A 24,677-nucleotide genomic window follows, 5' to 3' on the forward strand; every position below is an offset into this window, starting at 1 on the left:
TGGGCCCCTGCACCCACATGGGAGACCCGGAGGAAGCTCCTGGCTTCGGATCGGCACAGCTCCAGCCGTTGTGGCCAATTGGGGAGTGAAGCAGCAAATGGAAGACCTCTCTCTGCTTCTCCTTCTCTGTGTAACTCTGACTCTCAAATAAACAAATCTTTAAAAAAAAAAAAAAAAAAAAAAAAAAAAAAAACACTGGCATCCTATCGATTCTTAAAATCAGTCCAACTTGAAATGTAAAAATTAAACCCTCTTGTGTTTAAAAGGCCTACTGTAATTATGAAAAGGCTGACTTGTGGTGCATTGCAGTGACAAGACAACACAGTATGGTGCCGGCACTGTGGCACAGCGGGTAAAGCCACTGCCTGCAGTGCCGGCATCCCATATGGATGCCAGTTCGAGTCTTGGATGCTCCACTTCCAATCCAGCTCTCTGCTATGACCTTGGAAAGCAGTAGAAGATGGCCCAAGTCCCTGGGCCCCGGTACCCACGTGGGAGACCCAGAGGAAGCTCCTGGCTCCTGCCTTCAGATCAGTGCAGCTTTAGCCATTGCAGCCAGTTGGGCAGTGAACCAGCAGATGGAAGACCTCTCTCTCTCTCTCTCTCTCTCTCTCTCTCTGCCTCTCCTTCAATGTGTAACTCTTTTGAGTAAATAAATAAATCATTAAAAAAAGACAATACACTGCCTTCACTGTTGGTATATGCCAATTTTCCAATTAGTAACACTAGAAATTTTCTAATTTTTCAAATTCTTGCCACATCAATCTACAAAAACATGAACAAAAACATCCTCAATATTACATGCAGATAAACAAAGAAAAAGCAAATAGGTAAAAAGAAAATGGGTAAAAAAAAATTCAAAGACATCTTTAACATACAAAATCTCTCAGGTACCATGGCTTTAAATTTAACACTTTAGGGGCTGGCGTTGTGGTGTAGCGGGTAAAGCCACCACCTGTGATGCCAGCATCCTATATGGGCACTGGTTCATGTCGTAGATGTTTCTTTCCTGATCCACCTCCCTCTACTGTGCCTGGGAAAGCAGTAGAAGACAGCCCAAGCATCTGGGCCCCTACACCCACATGGGAGACCCAGAAGAAGCTCCTGGCTCCTGGCTGCAGCCTGGTACAGCCCTAGCCACTGTGGCCATCTGGAGAGTGAACCAACAGATGGAAGATTTGATTCTCACTCTCTCTGTAACTCTACCTTTCAAATAAATATATACATAAAATCTTTTTAAAAAGTAATAAAATAAAGCTAGCAAGATGCCTCTAAATATAAAGAATATTCTTGAGGACACATAGGAAATTGGTAACTAGCAATGGTAGCTGCCTCTAAGGTTAAAAGAATGGGTGATGATCTGGGATAGTAGAGACTGATTTGTAATTCTGATCTTTCATAACACATACATGTATTATCTACTCAAAAGTCACATTAAGGGGCAGGCATTCCGTATCTGAGATACCAGTTAATATACCCACATCCCATATGGGAGTGCCTGGGTTCAAGTCCTGACTTAGATTCCCTATTCCAGCTTCCTAGTAATGTAGAGCCCGAGAGGCAGTAGGTAAGAGCTCAGTTCCTGGCTCTGGGTTTGGGTCTTTTAACAGCAGAAGGATGTTTTTGTTCTCATTCTCATTTTCTCTTTCTCCCACCAACTCTACTAATTAAAAGAAATAAAATTTAAAATTGTTAACTACTGCCAAAATATACATACAAAATACAAAGAAGAGTGGAACAAGTCTATATCCACGCTCATCTCCCAAACCACAATTCCTACAACCTCCCACTGATTCTAACTCTACAGGAAATGGCTTACCTATACTTCACACACCTCATCACCTAAATTCTCACCTCCCACTCAACAAATTTAGGAATAAAGAGGACTCCAGATATCTGCTGCCCCAGAATAAACTTCAGTGTGTCGTGCAATATAAATTCATACTAAGAATACCTGCATCAAGGGATATTTTGTTTCTACAGGGCTTCCAAATCCATTGACTCCAATAAAGCTGGTGCTGAAATAGGAATCTGTGATACTTGAATCAGTTAAAGCACTTCCATCCATTCCAGGAACTGAAAGAGAAGAAAAAAATCCAAGTATTTAAAATTATTCAAAAGGACAAAACACAAATTTTATTTTTGTATTCTTAGTAAGTTTAAAATCTCAAATCTGTGAACACTTTTATTTACCAGTTCATAATTAAAAAATTCAAATAAAATTGGCTAAGTTCTAAAAATTAAACCATGTTAAAGTTGACTAATTTCTGCCCACAGAAATAGTAATTTATTTTGTATTAATCAGCTAATAGCCACCAAGCACAATACAAAAGAATCCACTCTTGCATTTCTAGCTTTCAATCCAGTTCTCTTCAACAAAGGAACAGGAGAATATAAGCCACTGTAATTTCTCCTGTGAATCATTCTGTTAAACAGAGGTGAACTTCTCTAAATTGGTTCTCACAAGACCCTTTTAGACAGAGACCAGAAGTCTCATTCTAACTCAAAATTTGGGGAGGAAAATTCTGCAGCGGCAACAAGGAGACAGAGATCAGGAACACTGCTACTTTCTGGACAGGATAATATAGAAGGTTTATAAAGCTAGTAGGGCTTGTACTCTTTTGTCAACAAAGTATTGGACAATTTGTTTCAGATGCTACTGAGTACTGAGATGGTTGAGTACTGTTGGCTAAGTACAGAGCCTTATCCCTCACCTAGAAGCTGAGCTGTAGCTCTGCCCTTCACTGAGCAAAGCCACTTAGAAACCCCTATACCTCCCTACAAAGAAGCAAGCTTGGAAAAATGCTCACAAAAGGATGCAGGGTGTCCTTGAAAACAATCTGAGGTAATTTTATGCTCTTCATTGCGTTTTATTTCCCAAAATATTCAGAATGAAAATGTACTAATTGTATAACTACAGAAAGATTGTTTAATAACTCATATCTTAAATTAGTGATTACAACTCCACATGTGGGTAAAGAAAATAATCCAAAGCCCTGAAGATTTATATACAACTTTTATACAAATTTTATTAGACAAATTTATACAGGTTGATATATACATAAAAATTAAAAGTATTCTAGCCGGCGCCGTGGCTTAACAGGCTAATCCTCCGCCTTGCGGCGCAGGCACACTGGGTTCTAGTCCCGGTTAGGGTGCCAGATTCTATCCCAGTTGTCCCTCTTCCAGGCCAGCTCTCTGCTATGGCCCGGGAAGGCAGTGGAGGATGGCCCAAGTGTTTGGGCCCTGCACCCCATGGGAGACCAGGAGAAGCACCTGGCTCCAGGCTTCGGATCAGCACGATGTGCCGGCCGCAGCGGCCATTGGAGGGTGAAACCAACGGCAAAAAGGAAGACCTTTCTCTCTCTCTCTCTCACTATCCACTCTGCCTATTAAAAAAAAAAAAAAAATTAAAAGTATTCATTTAATAAAAAACAACGTGAAATGTCCAAAAACAGAATAAGTAACTTCCAACATACTGGTTGAGGAACTATTATGAAATAACTAAAAATCTTAGCAATTAATATCTAGGATTTGTTTAACATATTCTAACAAGGGGCCAGTGTTGTATGAGGGTTAAGCCATCGCCTGCAACAGCGGCGTCCTGTATGGGCACCAGTTCAGGTCCCAGATGCTCCCCTTCCGATTCAGCTCTCTGCTAATGTACTTGGCAAAGCAGTTGAGAATGACCGGAGTCCTTGGGCCCCGGCACCCACATGGAAGACCGGGATGAAGCTCCTGGCTCCTGTCTTTGGCCTGTCACAGCCCCACCCATTGTGGCTATCTGGAGAGTGAACCAGCGGAGATATCTGTCTCTCTATAATTCTGCCTCTCAAATAAAATATTTCAACAAAGAAAAACAAAAACTGAGAGCACTGTTGATATCTGGGTAACAGGGGATCATACGACCCTCTACTTTTATGGAAGTTTAATTTTTCCATGATAAAACATGGTAGGAACTGAGGATGAGATTAAATAATAGTGTCTGTGATGTGAAAGAACTATGTAGTTTATTTTTTACTCAAGCTCCTAGCAAAGGTCCCCTAAGATCCCTGTAACTTCCTAAGTGATAGGATACCAGGAGCAACTTTTGTTCTAATACTTTGTCTTTGACGCCATGCCTGATACAGGCCTCCTCCTAAATTTCTAGGAATTTCATGGGTAATAGAAGCAGTTTCTGTTCTACTGAAGTGATTCTTGGTGAGTTTCTAGATAAGGACTGGTCACCAGAAAACCATACCATGATTACAGACTTGGAACATTGAGCCCACTTGTCTTCCAGGTAGTGGAGAAGGGCTGGAGATTAAGTTAATAATTAATCATACCTAAGTGATGAAGACTCCATAAAAACCCCTGACCTAGGAGGCCAGGCTTGTGGTGCATGATAAATACATCCAAAAACGAAGAGCGGCACATCCGACTCCAAGGGACAGAAGTTCCTATGCTCAGGACTCATGGAGACTACAGTTTACCTGCCTCTTCTTCTGGCTATTCATCCTCCCTTATAATAAACCAGTAAACTTGCTTCCCTAGAGTTCTATGGGCTATCTTGTAAATTATCAAACCTGAAGAGGGAATCATGGGAACCACCAATATACAGCAAGGCAGGGAAATGTGTTATAACCTGGGGACCCATTATTTACAACTAGCATCTAAAGTTGGGGGCAATCTCTTGGTACTGAGCCCTTAACCTAAGGGGTTCATACTAACTCCAAGTAGTGTCATAATTGAATTGGAGGACACCTAGGTGATAGGGGAGGAAAAATCCACACATTTGTTGTCAGATGTATAGGAGTATAGGAGAGAGAAAAAATGAATAAAAATAAAAATAGCTCCTGTTAAGTGTAATATCAATTTAAAATGTGAAAAAGAATACATTTTATTTATACTATGATAACGATGTGGGATTCCAGATATATATACACAGAAAATAAGACTGAGGAAATATGCCAAAATGTTAATCTGAGGTTACTTAGTTGATTGAAAGGAAGAGGTTTAATCTTTTCTCTTTTGACTTTTCTAGTAATTATTTTGAGAATAATGATACAATAATATCCATTAGAGGAGAGAAGTCCCTCTATTCCACCAAAACCCTTATGGCATCCACTTTTTCTCTTTTGCTAATAAAACAGATCAATTACTACAATTCCAGACTCAAAATTTTGTTTAACAGCATTTTTACTTCCAAAGCTTTTTGTTTCAAATGCTTATTATTCCAAATTTTTTTTGCCTTTCATTTCAAACCCAATTTTCCCTTTTCTTTATATTTTATACAAACCAATGCAACAGAATGTTTAGTAAATGTATCAGAATTTAACTACTAATGGTCAGTGTATTATTTTAGTTAATAGGTAAGCCAAAAAGCACCATCATGAAACAGAGAGCGGCTCTCATCAATCAAGGAACCCGATAAGGGCTAGGCAGAGAATCAGTGATGGACAAGGAACTAAGGACTGCTAACGCCCATCCTATAAAAAAGAAGACTCCAGCCTGGGTGGAGGAAATTCTCCCTTATGAGGTTCCCTGCACTCATGTTTTAAGTGTGTACTATCAATCTACCTTTCAATACATCCTGCTTTTCTATTCACCTCTATCTGCATCCCCCAGTTGTATTCTTACACATGGAAAGACGAAAACCTGGACTAAAGCTAGCTAGGGCTATGTTGCTCAGCACACCATAATCCAGGGTTCTCTATCCCCACAAAAAATCTACAAATGCCTTGATCATAAATTTCTTACTCTTCCAGTTGTGAGAAATCAATTCTGTTCTTTATAAAGATAAGAAACTGGTACCACTAAGTGGGGTGTTGTCATAACAAATACCTAAAAATGTGGAAGTAGCTTTGGACTGAAAAATGAGTAGAGGCTGGACCCTAAAAAAGCAATCCTGCTGAGAATTCAGAAGAAAACAGCTGTAGAGAAAAGTCACAGACCTTCTCAGAGATTACTTAAGTGGTGGGGGTCAAAATGTTGGTACAAATGGATAGTAAAGGCTGTTCTGACGAAGTCTTAGGCGAAAATGAGAAACATGGTATTAGAAACTAGCGGAAAGAACATCATTGTTATAAAAGTGACAATGGGGGCCAGCGCCATGGCTTAGTGGGTAAAGCTGCTGCCTTGCTCCACTTACAATCTGCTATGGCCTGGGAAAGCAGTAGAAGATGGCCCAAGCGCTTGGGTTCCTGCACCCACGTGGGAGACCCAGAAGAAGCTCCTGGCTCCTGGCTTTGGATCGGCACAGCTCCAGCCGTTGGCAGCCATCTGGGGAGTGAACCAGTGGATGGAAGACCTTTCTCTCTGTCTCTCTCTTCCTCTGTGTAACTCGACTTCTCAAATAAATATTTAAAAAATAAATAAAAGTGACAATAAACTTGCTCAACTGTATCTGTCTTAGTGTTCTGTGGTGACAGAACTTCTCATAAATGAACTAGCATATTTGGTGGAAATCTCTAAGATTTGAAGTTGTTGCATGGCTTCTCTTTATAAGAAGAATGAATTAAGAATTAAATTTAGGGGCTGCCATTGTGGTGAAGAGGGTTGGTCACATCCTGGCTGCTCCACTTTCAACCCAGCTGCCCATTAATGGCCTAGGAAAAGCAGGGGAAGCTGACCCAAGTATTTGGGCTCCCATACCCATGTGCAAGACCCAGTTGAAAGCTCCTAGCTCCTGGCTTCAGTCTGGCCCAGATCCAGCTGTTGCAACCATCTGGGCAGTGAACCAGCGGATGAAAGAACTCTCTCCCTCTCTCTCCAATTCTTCACATAAACAAATCTTTAAAAAACAAACAAACAAACAAACAGAAAATGAAACTTACAATGAAAAAGGGAGGCAGAATTTTTTTTAAAGACTTATTTATTTGAAAGGCAGAGTTACAGAGGCACAGAAAGGGGGGTTGGTCTTCCAACAGCTCGTTCTCTCCCCAAATGGTGTAACAACCAGAGCTGAGCCAATCTGAATCCAGGAGCGTGGAACTTCTTCCTGGTCTCCCTTGCAGGTGCAGAGGTCCAGCCATAGCAGAGAGCTGGATCAAAAGTGGATCAGCTGGGACTTGAACCGACACCCATATAGGATACTGGCACTGCAGGCGGCCTGCCAAGCCACAGCACCCACAGAATTTAAAGATTTGAAAAAGTCTCAGCCTGACTAGTCTTTTGTAAAGACTAAAGAGGGGGGCCGGCACTGTGGTATAGTGGGTAAAGCTGCCGTCTGCAGTACCGGCATCCCATATGGGCACCGGTTTGAGTCCCGGCTGCTCTACTTCTGATCCAGCTCTCTGTTATGGCATGGGAAAGCAGTGGAAAATGACCCAAGTCCTTGGGTCCCTGCACCTGCAAGGGAGACCCAGAAGAAGCTCCTGGCATTGGATTGGCCCAGCTCCGGCCACTGTAGCCATTTGGGGAGTGAACCAATGGACGGAAAACCTCTCTCTCTCTGCTTCCTTCTCTTTGTGCAACTCTGACTTTCAAATAGATTTTAAAAATCTTTAAAAAAAAAAAAAAGACTAAAGAGGTGTGTCTAGGAGAGAATTATCAAAAGGTACAGCCAAGGGTGTTTGATAAAGAGAATAACAGATAGACAATTGAACAATGGCACCTTTGCAGATATCTTAAGGGCTGCCATTCCCATCATAGCCCCAGAATGTCAGGATCTTGAGGTAGAATCTTTTCAGGCCGGCACCACGGCTCACTAGGCTAATCCTCCGCCTGCGGTGCTGGTATCCCTGGTTCTAGTCCCGGTTGGGGCGCCAGATTCTGTCCCAGTTGTTCCTCTTCCAGTCCAGCTCTCTGCTATGGCCCGGGAGTGCAGTGGAGGATGGCCCAAGTCCTTGGGCCCTACACCCACATGGGAGACCCGGAGAAGCACCTGGCTACTGGCTTCGGATCGGCGCACAATGCACCAGCTGTAGTGGCCACATGGGGAGAAAGGAAGACCTTTCTGTCTCTCTCTAACTCTGCCTGTCAAAAAAAAAAAAAAAAGAATCCTTTCAAGGGATGAGCACAGAGCTACCACAGGACTTCAGCACTCACTGCCCAGGACTGCCTCAAGTCTCTGCCCAAAGCATTTCCCAGTAGCATGCCTTGGCTGCCCTAGCTGTAGCTCAAGGGTGCCCAAGTGCAGCTCAGGTTACTCTTCTTGAGGGACGAATGGTAAACCCTGATGGCATCTACATAGTGCCACCTCTGAGTATGAGTTGCAGAGGCATAATTTCTCCAGTCTAGATTTCAAAGGATTTTTTAAAAGATTTATTTGTTTGAAAGGCAGAGTTACAGAGAGGCAGAGGCAGGGGGGCAGAGAGATCTTCCATCCAGTGATCCACTCCCCAAATGGCTGCAACAGCCAGAGTTGAGCTGATCCAAAGCTAGGAGCTAGGAGCTTCTTCTAGGCCACAGCAGAGAGCTGGATTGAAAGTGGAGCAGCCTGGACTCAACCCCTGCCCATATGGGATGCAGGCATGGCAGGTGGCAGCTTTACCCACCAAGCCACAGGCAATGCAAAACAGAGCTGTGGGGTCTGGGTTGCTACAGAATCCTCCGTAGCACAGACATGTCTCATCAGATGTTGAGACATGAGAGCAGAGCAAACCCCATGATTCCAGAACTGGCAGAGTGCAGCACAAGCCTTGAAGAATCAGAGGCACTCATACCAACCTGTGAGAGCTACAGCATGAGCCAGGCTAAAGCCAGCAAAAGTCATGGGGCAGGGTCTCCAGAAGTTATGAGGACTAACACTCCATCTCAGTGTGTCCAGAAGGCAGAATACCGAATTCAAAGAAGATGCTATGGTTTGGATGTGTCCCCTAAAAGTTCATGTGGCTCTACCTCCGGTGAAGCTTGCATCCTATATGAGTCCCAGCTGCTTCACCTCCAATCCAGCTCCCTGATAACGCACCTAGGAAAGCAAGGGAAGATGGCCCAAGTGCTTGGGGCCCACGCACTCACATGGGAAACCCAGAAGCAGCTCCAGCTCCTGGCTTCAGATCCACCCAGCTCCAGCTGTTGTGGCTATTTGGGGAATGACCCAGCAGATGGTACATATCTGTCTCTCCCTCTCTGTCCAACTCTGCCTTTCAAATAAAAAATGCATCTTAAAAAAAAATAAAATAAAAAAATAAAAAAATAAAAAAAAAAACCACTTCATGTGCTAGAAGTTTGGTCCCCGATGTCACAGTGTTGAGGTGGTAGAATCTTTTAAGACGCAGGCCTAGTAAATGGTCACTAGATCATGGAGTCACTGTCCTCCAAAAAGACTGAGGTGGTTCATGCAGGACTGAGTTAATTCTTACCAAAGCAGGGGTGGGCTCTGTGGCACAGCGGGTTAATGCCCTGGCCTGAAGCGCTGGCATCCCATATGGGCGCTGGTTCTAGTCCCGGCTGCTCCTCTTCCGATCCAGCTCTCTGCTATGGCCGGGGAAAGCAGTAGAAGATGGCCCAAGTTCTTGGACCCCTGCACCCGCGTGGAAGACCTGGAAGAAGCTCCTGGCTCCTGGCTTCGGATCGGCGTGGCTTCGGTTCGGCGCAACTCCAGCCATTGCGGCCAATTGGGGAGCGAACCAACGGACAGAAGACCTCTCTCTCTCTCTCTCTCTGCCTCTCCTCTGTGTAACTCTTTCAAATAAACAAACAAATCTTTAAAAAAAATGTTGACTCCATATAGTTTAAAAATATATATATTCTTACCAAAGCAGCTTATTTTAACAAAAGGATACCCTGCATGCTTGGTCTCTGCTGCAGCCAGCTGGCTCCCTTTCTATTTCTCTACCTCACTGTGATGCAGCTTGAGAGGCCCTTGACAGGAAGGCAACCCCTCAGTCTTTTTTTTAAAGATTTATTTATTTGTAAGTCACAGTTACACAGAGAGAGGAGAGGCAGCGAGAGAGGTCTTCCACCTGCTGGTTCACTCTCCAGTTGGTCGCAAAGGCAGGAGCTGCGCCGATCCGAAGGCAGGAACAAGGAGCTTCCTCTGGGTCTCCCACGTGGGTGCAGGAGCCCAAGGACTTGGGCCGTCTTCCACTGCTTTCCCAGGCCATAGCAGAGAGCTGAATTGGAAGTGAAGCAGCCGAGACTCGAACCAGCGCCATATGAGATGCCAGCACTGCAGGCGGCATCTTTACCCGCTGTGCCACAGCGCTGGCCCTAGCCCTCACTCTTAAAAGACTTCCAAAAGTCTGATTTTAATAAATCCTTTTCCTTCATAAAATAACTAGTCCAGCTTTATAAAATAGCAATGAAGTTGACTATTAGAGAAGAACTTTCATTCTCAAGCATCAAGAGTTAATGTTGTTTGCCTGTTGGGTTTTGGACCTATCTGGATCCTTTTATCCCCTTTGCCTTTTGGAATGGAAATGTTTATGCCATGCCTGTCCCATCACTGTATTTTAGGTACACATAAACTGTTTGATTTCATGGTCTGACAGCTGGAAAGCAACTTGCCCTAGGTTGAATCATACCTTGAGTCTCATCCATATCAGATTTTGATGAGACTCTGGACTTTGAAATTTTTTATTGATGCTGAAATGAGTTAAAACTTTGAGGGCTCTTAGGGTGGAATGAATGTATTTTACAAATGAGAAGGACACGCATTGGGGGATGGGAGGAGGGTCAGGGGCAGAATGCTATGGTCTCAATGTCTCCCCCCAAATACCTATGTTGAAGCTTATTTAATAACAATGTGATAGTAGTAGCAGGTCAGGCTTTCAGTGGGTAGATAAGGTCACAAGACCAGAAAATCCTCATGAAAGGTATCAGTACCCTAAAAAAAAAAAAAAAAACAAAAAAAACAAAAAAAAAACAAAAAAAAGACAAAGAAACTGTCCTTCCCTTCTGAGATGTGAAAACACAGTAACATGGTTTTTGCCTTCAAGCAAAGAAAACAGCCCTCACCAGATACCAAATGTACCCACATCTTGGTGGTAAAGACTTTCCTAGCCTCCAGAACTATGAGAAATAAATATTTTTATCAGGTAATATTGTTATAGCTGCAGAAAAGACTAAGACACTGGGGCCAGGGCTGTGGTACAGCAGGCTAAGGCATCGCCTGCATCTAATATGGGCACTGGTGTATGTCTCAGCTGTTCCTCTTCTGATCCAGCTTCCTGCTTATGGTGTGGGAAAGCAGTACAAGATGGCCCAAGTGCTTGGGCCCCTGCACTCACAAGGCAGACCAAGAAGAAGCTCCTGAATCCTGGCTTTGGACTGCCTCAACTCTGGCTGTTGCAGCCATTTAGGGAGTGAACCAAGGGATGGAAGAAACTCACTCTCTTTCTCCCTCTCTCTGTAACACTCTCTCAAATAAATAATCAAATCTTTAAAAAAAAAAAAAAGACTAAAACATTATGGGATTATAATCAATTGGCTAATTATTAGGCAGATATGAATCTCCATCTGAATAACAACTGAGGCAAGACTGATATTCTTTTTATTTTATGGCTAAGCAAACTGATTCAGAGAGATTAGATAGCCTGCCCAATGCTACAAAGTTAGCAAGTGGTACAACTGGAATATTAAAGTAATCTTGTCCTGCACTAATTTGACTTTCAGTTTTTAAAAGAGAAGTATAAATCAGAAACAAAATTTCAACTTTTCCATTTTCAAAATGATTACAACACATTCAAACTTTGGACCAAAGGATATGACAGTATGGAAAGGAAAGAATAAGAACTTCTACATCTGTCAGTAGTTGCCCCAAATACCAAATATATGAACATATCAATAACCTATTTTAAAAAGAAAAAAAAAACAATCTCACAGCTATTCTCCTTTACCTTCACTCTTATCCACTCTTAAGGAAATGAAATTAATTCTCTAACAACATCACATTAGTTCAGTGTTACCCCTAAAGGTTCTCTGGGTTCCAGTAATTGTGCAAAACGTGTGGTGTGGGGGGTGAGAGGGAGAGGAGTAAATCAACTTCTTTTCTGCATAACTTCCCAGAATCTGCATATGCAATTGAGGCGAGCCTATCCAAAATGGAGACAGAGAATTTCTCAAACTTACTTGACTAGGAAACCCTTTATATATGCTGAATCTTGAGGAACTAGTTTCATAGAAGACATTTTACAAAACATGCCCAGCGAAAACTGGTGAGTATTCCTCTGCTAACATACATCACAAACAAGATGCTGGTGATGCATACCCAAAGGGATGAAATCCAAACCTCTTAATGTGATTAGCAGGCTCTCAACAAACTGTTCTATGCTAACCTTTCCTAAAAGGTGTTCAGTTTGAGTTTCAACTCTGCCACTTAATAGCCACAAAGTTTTGAGATAAATTTTCATAAAATGGAGATTACATCATCAATTATAAAATGAGAACATACCATCTCCATTGCAAACTTCAATGAGGAGTTGCATAAAACAATAAAATCTTTAAAAATCTGTTTAATAATCTTGATGGTTCAAAGGAATAAAGTTGAAAATTAACAACAAGAATCTTTAAAACATGCAAACACATGGAAACTGAACAACATGCTTCTGAATGAATCATGAGTCACAGAAGAAATCAAAAAAGAAATTAAAAAAAATTTCTGGATATGAATAAAGACAAAAATACAATGTATCAAAACCTATGGGATACAGTAAAAGCAGTGTTAAGAAAGCAAGTTATAGCAATTGGTACCTTCATCAAGAAACTGGAAAGGCACCAAATAAGTGAGCTATCAATGCATCTCAAGGACCTAAAAAACAAGAACAAACCAAACCCAAAGTTAGTAGGAGGAAAGAAATAATCAGAAATAATAAACAAAATTGAAACTCAAACACAAAAGATAAGTGAAATGAAGAGGTTTTTTTTGTTGAAAAAAATGAACAAAATTGATATACCACTGGCCCAATTAACCAAAAAAAGAAAAAAAGAGGGAAGACCCAAATCAATAAAATCAGATGAATAAGGAAATGTAACAGATACCACAGAAATAAAAAGAATCATCAGAAATTACTACAAAGAGCTATATGGAACAAATTGGAAAATCTAGAAGAAATGGAGAAATTCCTAGACACATACAATCTACCAAAATTCAAATCATAAAGACATAGAACACCTAAACAGACCAATAACCCAGACAGAGATTGAATCAGTAATAAAGGCCCTCCCAACAAAGAAAAGTGCAGGACCACATGGCTTCTCCACTGAATTCTACCAGACATTTAAAGAAGAACTAATTTCAATTCTCAAGCTATTCAAAATGACTGAAAGGGAGGGGATCATCCCATCCTCTTTCTATGAGGCCAGAATCATCTTCATCCCCAAACCTGAAAAAGGTACAACAGAGAAAGAGAACTACAGACCAATTTCCCTGATGAACATAGATGTAAAAACCCTCAACAAAGTATTAGCTAATTGAATCCAACAACACATCAGAAAGATCATCACCTAAACTAAATGAGATTTATTCCTGGTATGCAGAGATAGTTCAACATTCGCAAATCAATCAATGTGATACATCACATTAACAAACTGAGGAACAAAAATCATATGATTATCTCAACAGATGCAGAGAAAGCATTTGATAAAACACAGTATCCTTCAATGGGGACGGAAGGATCATTCCTCAACACAATCAAGGCAACTTACGACAAACCCACACAGCCAGCATCTTATTGAATGGGGAAAAGTTGTAAGCATTCCCATTGAGATCCCACCCTCACTACTGCTATTCAATATAGTCCTGAAAGTTTTAGCTAGAGCCATTAGGCAAGAAAAAAAAAAAAATCAAATGGATACAAATTGGGAAGGAGGTAGTCAAATTATCCTTATTTGCAGATTTCAGGATTCTATATATAGGAGAACCAAAAGACTCCACTAAGAGACTACTGGAACTCATAAAAGAGATTGGTAAAGTGGCAGGATATAAAATTAACACACAAAAATCAATAACCTTCACATATACAGGCATTACCATGCCTTGAGAAAGAACTTCTAAGATCAATCCCATTCACAAGAGCTACAAAAAAAAAAATAAATACCTTGGAATAAATTTAACTAAATATGTCAAAGATCTCTGCGATGAGAATTACAAAACACTAAAGAAACAGAAGACAAAAAATGGAAAAATCTTCCATGTTTGTGGATTATAAGAATATCATCAAAATGTCTATACTACCGAAAGCAATTTACAGATTCAATGTGATCTCAAAATACCAACAACATTCTTCTCAGATCTAGAAGAAATGGTGCTAAAATTCATATGGAAACAAAGAGATTCCAAATAGCTAAAGCAACCTTATACAAAAAAACAAAGCTGGGCAGATCATAGCTCCATATTTCAAGACATCCTACAGGGCAGTTACAAACAAAACAGCCTGGCACTGGCGAAAAAGTAGATGAGCAGACCAATGGAACAGAATAAAACTCTATAATATAATCAATCCACCCATCTACAACCAACTAACTTTGACAAAAGAGCTAAAATCAATCTCTGGAGCAGGGATGGTGCTAGAAAATTGGATTTCCTCATGTGGAAGTATGACACTAGACCCCTACCTTACACCTTATATGAAAATTCACTCAAAATGGATCAAGGACCAAAATCTACAACTAGAGAACATACTCTCTAAGACATTGGCATAGGCAAAGACTTCTTGAAAAAGACTCCAGAAACCCAGGCTATCAAAGCCAAAAGTGACAAAGGGTAGTACATCAAGATGAGAAGCTTCAGCACCGGAAAAAAAAAAAAAAAAAAAAAAAAAAAAAAACAAAAAAAAAAAAACAAAAAAACAAAAAAAAAAACTCAGCAAAGTGAAGAGACAACCAAAAAATAAGAAAAAATATTAGCAACTATCAAATTGGTAAAGGATTAATACCCAGGATCTATAAAGAGCTCAAGAAAAACAAACAAAAAAATAACAATCCAAACAAAACAATCCAGTTAAGAAATGGGTAAAGGACTTCAACACGCATTTTTCAAAAGAGGAAATGCAAATGGCCAACAGACACATGAAAAAATGCTCAAGATCACTAGCCATCAGAGAAATGCAAATCAAAACCACAATGAGGTTTCACTTCACCCCAGTCAGAATGGCTCACATACAGAAATTAACAAACAATAAATGCTGGCAAGGATGTGGGGAAAAAGGTACCCTAATCCACTGTTGGTGGGAATATAAACTGGTGCATCCACTGGAAGACAGTATGGAGATACCCCAGAAATCTGAAAAAGAGGTCTACCATATGACCTAGCCATCCCACTCCTGAGAATTTACCCCAACAAAATGAAATCAGCATATGAAAGAGTTATCTGTACCCCTATGTTCACTGCAGCTCAAATCACAATAGCTAAGATATGGAATCAACCCAGATGTCCACCAATCGATGACTGGATAAAGAAATTATACATACACCATGGAATACTACTCAGCTGTAAAAAAGATGAAATACTGTCTTCTGCCACAAAATGGATGCAATAGCTTAAATATCACGAATCACGGATCCTTCCAAATTCCTAAACAACTTTTATTAAACACTTCTACCTATGGTACATGGTACTATGCCATAACTTGAAATTTAAAACTCTTTTACTAGACTATACACTCATATTATGAGGATCATGTTTGAAACATCTTTGTGGGGCCAGCGCTGTGGTACAGTGGGTTAAAGTCCTGGCCTGAAGCACTGTCATCCCATATGGCCACTGGTTCTAATCCCAGCTGCTCCACTTCCAATCCAGCTCTCTGCTATGGCCCTTGGGCCCCTGTACCCACATTGGAGACCCAGAAAAAGGTCCTGGCTCCTGGCTTCGGATTGGCGCAGCTCTGGCCGCTGCAGTCATCTGGGGAGTGAACCAGCAGATGCAAGATCTCTGTCTCTACCTCTCTTTGTAACTCTTTCAAATAATAAAATAAAATATTAAAAATCTTTGTATGCCCCAATATCTAGGTGGCACCTGGCCCAGAAATGTCCACTACATGTTTGATAATTAAATGATGCTATCTAATAAGTGCCTAGAGCAACATAAACTGTCATTTATAAAAGACTTGAGTTGTCTGCATAAAAAAAGTTTCTAAAAAGGAAAGGTGACACTATTTTAAAGCACAGTGTACCTGAGAAACTGGCCCTTATGCAGTCACACCTTTGCCCCAAGATAGCCAAAGCAATGCCTATGACAAGACATCTCTGTCTCTGACAATACACACATACACACACACACAGAGAGAAATGTTTAACAGCAGTTTTAAACTGATCAAGTAGCTTAATCGGTACCCAGTACGCTAGTACGTTGTTTTGACCTGAAATATTTAAAAAGATATTAAAAAATTATTTCAAAGGCAGAGTTACAAAGAGAGAGAGAGAGAGAGAGAGAGAGAGAGAGAGAGAGAGAATCTTCCATCCGCTGATTCACTCCCCAAATGGTCCCAATAGCCAGGGCTGGGCCAAGCCAAAGCCAGGAGCCTGGAACTCCAACCAGGTCACCCACATGGGTGTCAGGGACCCAAGCACTGGGGCCATCTTCTGCTGCTTTCCCAAGAGCATTAGCAGGGAGCTGGATAGGAAGTGGACTCGAACCAGCAGCCATATGTGAATGTTGGCACTGCAAGCAGCAGCATAAGGCTGAACCCAAGACAGATTTCTTTTTTTTTTTTTTTTTTAAGATTTATTTATTTATCTAAATGGCAGAGTTACAGAGAGGCAGAGGCAGAGAGAGAGATCTTCCACTTGCATTCACTGGTTCACTCTCCATATAGCCAAAGCCAGGAGCCAAGAGCTTCTTCTGGGTTTCCCATGAGGGTGCAGGGGCCCAACAACTTGGACCATCTTCTGCTGCTTTCCAAGGTGCATTAGCAGGGAGCTGGACTGGAAGTGGAGGAGCCAGGAGTTGAACCAGTGCCCATACTGGATGCTGTCACTGCAGGTGGCAGATTTATGCACTTTGCCACAGTACCAGCCCCAGACAGATATTGTTTTTTTCAATCTGGAAAGAACTGCAGTGCAGCAAGACTGCTGGAACAGATGATTCTGAGGAACTCTGCAATAATCATAGCCTCTCCAAGATGAATGCTGCAAATCTGACCAACTAAATAAATTGGGCTCATAGGTGAAGCTATTTAGTACTGTCTATCTGAATACTTACTGCAAACTGTCTTACAGTAAGACAGTTTTATTTGAGATTTATGCCAAAATAACTGCTACTTTTTCACAACCTAAAGCTGCCAATAAAGCAATGTTCTGAAACCTTTTCAACTGCTTATTTTTCCTCAGTAAAGTAGTTTGGAATTTATTAATGGAAAATGAAAAAGTTATTTCTAAAATCAGCTTACTCATCACACAAAGCATCAATTTAAGATCATCTTAACCTACAGTTTACTGACAACTTAAGAAGGGTAACCCTGAATTTTTGAAAGAACTCAATCCAAGTCTCCCCTGAGGGTGAAAGGACCCAATCACTAGAACATCACCTGCCATCTCCCAAGGTGTCCTCAGCAGGAATCCTGATTGGAAGCAAAGCCAGACTCAAGCCCAGAGACTGATTCAGTATGTGGGAGACTTAACTGCTGTACCACCAAATACCCTCTCAAGTCGTTTTTGAGGCTCTTTTAATACTTATTTTCAAAGTCAGAGAGTGGGGAAAGACAGAGAAAGGATCTTCTATCCGCTGGTTCACTCCCCAACAGTCAGGGCTGGGCCAGGCTGAAACCAGGAGCTTCATCCAGGTCTCCCACTTCTATACGGTGGGATGATGCCACCATCCCACCGCCACCCCAGGTTTTTTTTTAATGGGTTAATTATCTCCAGCTCTAGGCTAACCTAACCATAAGCATGGCCAATTAGAATAATGCAACAAAGACTGAATGAATATACCACTCAGATAAAGACTTAATTTTAGTATAATGTGTTGTATCCAAACCAGTTACATTCTACTGCAAAAAGAACATGGGCTTTGAAATAAAACAAATGTGATTATAAATCCTCTCAACTACTTCCTTCGTGACCTTGAAAAATTACTTAGCATGTGAGTGCTAGTTTGAACTGTCAAATGAAAAAACATACCCACCTTATGAAATAGTTAATGAGTAGGAATATTAAATGTGACAGAAGAGCATTATTTATAATATGCTTGCCACATAGTGAAGTACCCATGTTATTTATGTATTCTTTCTATGTCCTAGGATAAAGAAAAAGAAAATAGTTTTGTCTCCAAAGTTCTTACAGAGTCATATTTCTTGGTGACTTCATCCAGTTTCAGATTTTCTATATTTTTTATTTAAAAGTCAGAGTGACATAGTCACAGAGAGAAACTGATCTTCTATCTGCTGGTTCACACTCCAGATGCCCACAACTGCTGGGGCTGGACCATGCCAAAGCCAGGAACTCCATTCAGGTCTCCATATGGGTGGCAGGAACGCAAGCAACTGGTCTATCATCTGCTGCCTCCCGTATGCATTAGCAGGAAGCTGGACTTAATCCCAAGCACTTTGATATGTGATGTGGGCATCCCAAATAGCAGCCTAACCCCACTGTATCACTGCACCCATTTTAAATGTCATGATGACTCATGTTTACATCTCCTGTCCCAATCTTTCCCAGGAACTCCAGTCTCACATCTACCTCCTCAAAATCTTTAATTCAATGTCCTATATCTCAAAACATTCAAAACATTCAAAACCAAACTCTTTATCCTCTATCCACAACATCTGTAATCTGAACCATCTCAGATGGTACCAACTCCATGCTTCCACCTCCTTAAAGCCAATCCTTGACCCCCTCACACTTTACATATAATCTGAAATTATGTTAGCTCTATCTCAAAATATACTTGGAATCTGACTAGTTCTTTCCACTTCCACTGCAGTGTCATGGCTACACTACTATCACTTCTCAGTGATAACTACAAGTTATCTCCTAAATTTTCTCCAGCCCTCTTCTTTACCAGAGAATCCTCTGTAAAACTAAGATCAAATCACTCCTTTGACTCAAAATATAAGTAAAAATAACTGTTCCCCCTTTCTCACTCCACAACAGCCTTACTGGTCTTCTAATGTGCTCTGAGACCTTAGCTCTACTGAAATACTTTCTCCTGATAACTTGCCTGGCTATCATTCTCCCAGTCTATGCTCAAATCTCATTGTCAGGGCTGATGTTGCGGCGTAGCAAGTAAAGCTGCTGCCTGCAATACTGGCCACCCATACAGGCGCAGATTCATGTCCTGTCTACTACACTTTGGATCCAGCTCCCAGCTAGCTAATGGCCTGGGAAAAGCAGCAGAAGACAGCCCAAGTACTTGGGCCCTGTCACCTAGGTGGGAGATCTGGAAGAAGGTCTTGGCTCCTGGCTCCAGTCTGGCCCAGCACTGACTGTTGCAGCTATCTGAGGAGTGAATCAGTGATAGAAGATTTCTGTTTCTCTCCCTCCGTGTACCTAACTTTGAAATGAATAAATAAATCTTAAAAAAAAAAAAAAAAAAAAAAAAACCAGCGCTGTGGCTCAATAGGTTAATCCTCCGCCTGCTAACCCAGCACTGGCACCCCGGGTTCTAGTCCCAGTCGGGGTGCCAGATCCTGTCCCGGTTGCTCCTCTTCCAGCTCTCTGCTGTGGCTCGGGAGCGCAGTGGAGGATGGCCCAAGTGTTTAGGTCCCTGCACCCGCATGGGAGACCAGGAGAAGCACCTGGCTCCTGGCTTCAGATCAGCACAGCACGCGGGCTGCAGCGGCCACTGGGGGGGCAAACCAACGGAAAAGGAAGACCTTTCTCTCACTCTCTCACTCTCACTCACTCACTCTCTCTCACTCACTCACTCTCTCTCACTCTCTCTCACTCTCTCTCACTCTCTCTCACTCTCTCTCACTCTCTCACACTCTCTCACACTCACTCTCTCACACTCACTCACTCACACTCACTCACTCACTCTCTCACACTCACTCACTCTCTCTCTCACTCACTCTCTCTCACTCTCTCTCACTCTCTCACTCTCTCTCACTCACTCTCACTCACTCACTCACACTCACTCACTCACTCACTCTCTCACACTCACTCACTCACTCACTCTCTCACACTCACTCACTCACTCACTCTCTCACACTCACTCACTCACACTCACTCTCTCACTCACTCTCTCACTCACTCTCTCACTCACTCTCTCACTCACTCTCTCACTCACTCTCTCACTCACTCTCTCACTCACTCTCTCTCTCTCACTCACTCTCTCACTCTCACTCACTCTCACTCACTCTCACTCGCGCTCTCTCTCTCACTCGCGCTCGCTCTCACTCGCGCTCGCTCTCACTCGCGCTCTCTCACTCGCGCTCGCTCTCACTCGCGCTCGCTCTCACTCGCGCTCGCTCTCACTCGCGCTCGCTCTCTCTCTCGCTCGCTCTCTCTCTCTCTCTCGCTCTCACTCTCGCTCTCACTCTCATTCTCTCACTCTCACTCTCACTCTCTCTCGCTCTCACTCTCATTCTCTCGCTCTCACTCTCTCTCGCTCTCTCTCGCTCTCACTCTCTCTCGCTCTCACTCTCTCTCGCTCTCACTCTCTCTCGCTCTCACTCTCTCTCGCTCTCACTCTCTCTCTCGCTCTCACTCTCTCCACTCTGCCTGTCAAAAAATAAAAGAAAGAAACTCATCCTCAAGGAGGATTACCCTGATCTGCCTTTTTAATTCTGTTAACAACTCTACTTCTATATTACCATTGCCTCTGACTTAATTATCCTTCGTAAAAAAATAACACTTGTCGGGGCCAGCACTGTGGCACAGTAGGTTAATCCTCCGCCTGTGGTGATGGCATCCCATATGGGCACCGGTTCAAGTCCCGGCTGCTCCACTTCCCATCCAGCTCTCTGCTATGGCCTGGGAAAGCAGTAGAAGATGGTCCAAGTCCTTGGGCCCCTGCACGCGCATGGGAGACCCAGAAGAAGCTCCTGGCTCCTGGCTTCGGATCGGCCCAGCTCTGGCAGTCATGACCATTTGGGGAGTGAGCCAGGTGAACCAGCCGATGGAAGACTTTGTTTTCCCTCTGCCTCTCCCTCTCACTCTACTTTTCAAATAAATAAATAAAATCTTAAAAAAAAAAAAAAACCTGTCATCTTTCTACATACCATAAAATTGAGGTTTATAATATGCCTTGCCCATAAAAATATAAGGGCCACAAAAGAAAGAGTATTCTATTTATTTCACTAATGTATCTAGAACAATATCTTACACACAGTAAGACACTCAATGCCTATATCTCATATCAGAGAGTGCTGGTTTGAATCCTGGCTACTCCACTTCAGATCCAGCTCCCAGCTAATGCACTGGGAAGGCAGCAGATGATAGCCTGAGTACCTGGGTGCCTGCCACCCATGCAAGAAGCCAGTATGGAGTTCCTGGCTGCTGTTTTCAGCCTGACCCACCTCTGAAGTGAACTGAGAGATGGAAAATCTTTCTCTGTCACCGTGACTTTGAATTAATTAAAAAAAAAAAAAACACAACATGAGACTATTAAATAACACTATTCTTTTATTACAAACACAAATGAAATTACCCATTGATTACTAGAATCTTTACAAAATACTAAGCTATTAAGTTACGAAAGATGTGATTTACACAACTACTTCTAGATAGTGAACCACTAGGAAAAAACGGTCTTGCTGTGGCTTTTCAGCCAGTAGTGCATAAAATATGGTTTTTATTAACATACCAAGTTTGAACCAGATTACTGAAGATTCTACAAGCTCCTTAATATGTATGAAGCACATATTGTATAAACTTACATGTAAATATTCATAATACATTAACAGTTTAATGCAACCATTTACAACAGGAAGATTATAATGCATATTAAGATTGTATATAAAGAACTTGATAACACAAACATACAGTGGAATACCATGCAGCCACAAAAAAATAGATTTCTACATGTGAATGTGGACAAACTACAAGAAAAATGATTACATGGGAAACTAGGCTTTCATGTGTGTGCACCCACCAATGTGTGTTTATATCTGTGAAAGGTGAGGAAATACAAATATATGTATAAGAAAAGAATATTCTGCCATCGGAACAGCGCGGTGCGCCGGCCGCAGCGCGCTACCGCGGCGGCCATTAGAGGGTGAACCAACGGCAAAGGAAGACCTTTCTCTCTGTCTCTCTCTCTCACTGTCCACTCTGCCTGTCAAAAAAAAAAAAAAAAAAAGAATATTCTTTAATGGCTATAAATTGAGAGGCTGAATTTTAGAGAGATCAGGGTAATGAGAGAGAGACTATTTTCTTTTGTGTTATTTAAATGTTTAACCTGTGCATATACATTTTTTGTTCCAAAAAACAGATGTTCCTGTTTTCTAAAGCTGAAATACTTTAACATTAAAGATGTAATTAAAAACTAGCTTTAGGAACAATATTTTTTCAAAAAACAAGGGAAACCAAAAAAATGAGACACCAAAATGATAACTTCAGGAAAAAGAACTCCTCTACATACCAATTAATTCACTCAAGGTTTTGAGAACAGTATGCCCTTACCTATGAAAAGAAACTACACTACTGAATGGTGGGCGTTTTTTTCCCATTACTTTTTATTTATTTATTTTCATTTTATTTGAAAGGTAGAGAAACAAATCTTCCACCACTGACTCATTCCTTGATGGACCTCAAGAGCCAGGGCTAAGGCAAGTGGAAGCCAGGAGCCCTAGGGCGCCATCAGGGTCTCCCACATGAATGGCAGGGGCACAAGTACTTTTTTTTGAGAGATTTATTTATTTGAAAGGCAGAATTACAGAGAGGCAGAGGCAGAGAGAGGTCTTCCATCTGGTAGTTCTCTCCCCAGATGGCTGCAACAGCCAGAGCTGCACCGATCCAAAGCCAGGAGCTTCTTTGGAGTCTCCCCCGTGGGTGCAGGGGCCCAAGAACTTGGGCCACCTTCTACTGCTTTCCCAGGCCATAACAGAGAGCTGGATTGGAAGTGGAGCAGCCAGGACACGGAACAGTACCTGGAACCGGCGCCCATACTGGATGCCGGCACTGCATGTGGTGGCTTTACCCTCTGAGGAGCCCAAGTACTTAAGCCTTCATTTGCTGTGCATTAGAAGGAAGTCGGATCAGAAAGGAAGGACCAAGAACTGAAACCAGGCACTCAACAGAAGCAGGTGTTCCAAGCAACTTAAGTGGTGCACTAAACAATACTCCCTGGTGTCTTTTTAAAAGTTATCAGAGGGTGGCCCGGCCCTGTGGCGCAGTAGGTTAATCCTCTGCCTGCAGCGATGGCATCCCATATGGGCACCGGTTCTACTCCCGGATGCTCCACTTCCTATCCCACTCTCTGCTATGGAAAAGCAGTATGGAAAGCAGTAGAAGATGACCCAAGTCCTTGGGCTCCTGCCGCCACATAGGAGACCCAGAGGAAGCCACTGGCTCCTGGCTTCGGATCGGCGCAGCTCCAGCCATTGGGGCTATTTGGGGAGTGAACCAGCAGATGGAAGACCTTTCTCTCTGTCTCTCCCTGTCACTGTAACTGTACCTCTCAAATAAAATCATTTAAAAACAAAAAAGTTGTCAGAGGGAAGGGGAGTCCCAAATATTGAACATAAAATAGTTGTTTTCTACAACAAAAACATGTAACAGCAGAGAAGCATTTGAGAGCATTTGAGAGCTGAAGTGATTTGAGGTCATACGCTCTATACTCCAATCTCCTATGTCTAAGGCCACAAAGTTATTTCTAAGAGCACTAAAATCATAATCTCAGGTCTCTCCAGCCCAGGACTAATGGCTTTGACCTAACTCAGTCCCAGCTTTTGCAGCCATTTGAGAAGTGAATCAACAGACAGAAGATCTACCCCCCGACAAGCTCCCCAAATGCCAGTCACTCTGCCTTTCAAATAAATAAAAAGTAAATCTTTTTAAAAAATGAAAATAACCCTCAAGTAGATTAACTGAAAAACAAGTATTTAAATCTGGTGACAAATTCTTATGACAAAAATTTTCAAAATATCATTGCTAAGTACTGTAAGTGTTCACAGCTTTGTACACAAAACCAGATACGGCTATAGAAAAGCAAGCAAAAGGGGCTGGGCTGTGTAGGTAAAAGTTGCCACCTGAAGTACCTGCATCCCGTATGAATGCCAGTTCAAGTCCTGGCTATCCCATTTCTGATCCAGCTCTCTGCTATGGCCTGGGAAAGCAGCAGAAAATGATCCAAGTCCTTGGGCCCCTGCACCCACCTGGGAGACCTGGAAGAAGCTCCAGGCTCCTGGTTTTGGTTCAACCCAGCTCTGACTTGCGGCCACTTGGGGAATGAAACAGCAGATGGAAGGCCTACCCCTCCCTCTCTCTCTCTCTGCCTCTACCTCTGTAAATCTGCCTTTCAAATAAATAAATTTGAAAAAAAAAAAAAAAGAAAGAAAAGAAAAGCTGCTCCAAAGTAAAGACAAATATAAATTTTCCAAATCAAGAGAGACAGACTCAAGAGAGAAATTCAAGCAATAAAAACATACGAACCAGGATGGACATTGTGACATGGCAAGTTAAGCCCCCACTTTGGACAGTAGCATCCACTCAAGTGTCAGTCAAGTCCCAGCTACTCTGCTTCTAATACAGCTTCCTCCTAATGCAGCCTGGGAAGCATTGTATGATAGCTCAAGTGCTTGGGCCACTGCTACCTGCATGGGAGATCCAGATGGAGTTCCTGGCTCCCGGCCTCAGCCCAGCCCAGCCTAGTTGCAGCCATTTGGGGAAGGAACCAGCAGACAGGAAGATCTCTTTCTCTATCTTTCCCCTCACTG

General features: G+C 42.2%; 1 protein-coding gene across 7 annotated transcripts in view; it reads right to left on the bottom strand.

Moving 5' to 3' along the window:
- PAN3 (poly(A) specific ribonuclease subunit PAN3) overlaps nucleotides 1-24,677 on the bottom strand; it is a 149,584-nt gene that overhangs the window by 119,038 nt on the left and 5,869 nt on the right. For 5 of the 7 annotated variants that reach the window (XM_062194432.1, XM_062194428.1, XM_062194427.1 and 2 more), the window contains exon 2: nucleotides 1,955-2,076. In XM_062194432.1, the coding sequence (XP_062050416.1) occupies nucleotides 1,955-2,068 (114 nt within the window). In that variant the 5' untranslated portion in view covers nucleotides 2,069-2,076. Of the gene's footprint in view, nucleotides 1-1,954; nucleotides 2,077-9,284; nucleotides 9,350-12,615; nucleotides 12,674-24,677 lie in introns of those variants that run through there. The other 2 variants (XM_062194429.1, XM_062194431.1) reach the window with 2 other exon arrangements.

Source organism: Lepus europaeus, chromosome 6 (assembly GCF_033115175.1).
Source record: "Lepus europaeus isolate LE1 chromosome 6, mLepTim1.pri, whole genome shotgun sequence".
In the NCBI taxonomy this organism is placed as follows: Eukaryota; Metazoa; Chordata; class Mammalia; order Lagomorpha; family Leporidae; genus Lepus; species Lepus europaeus.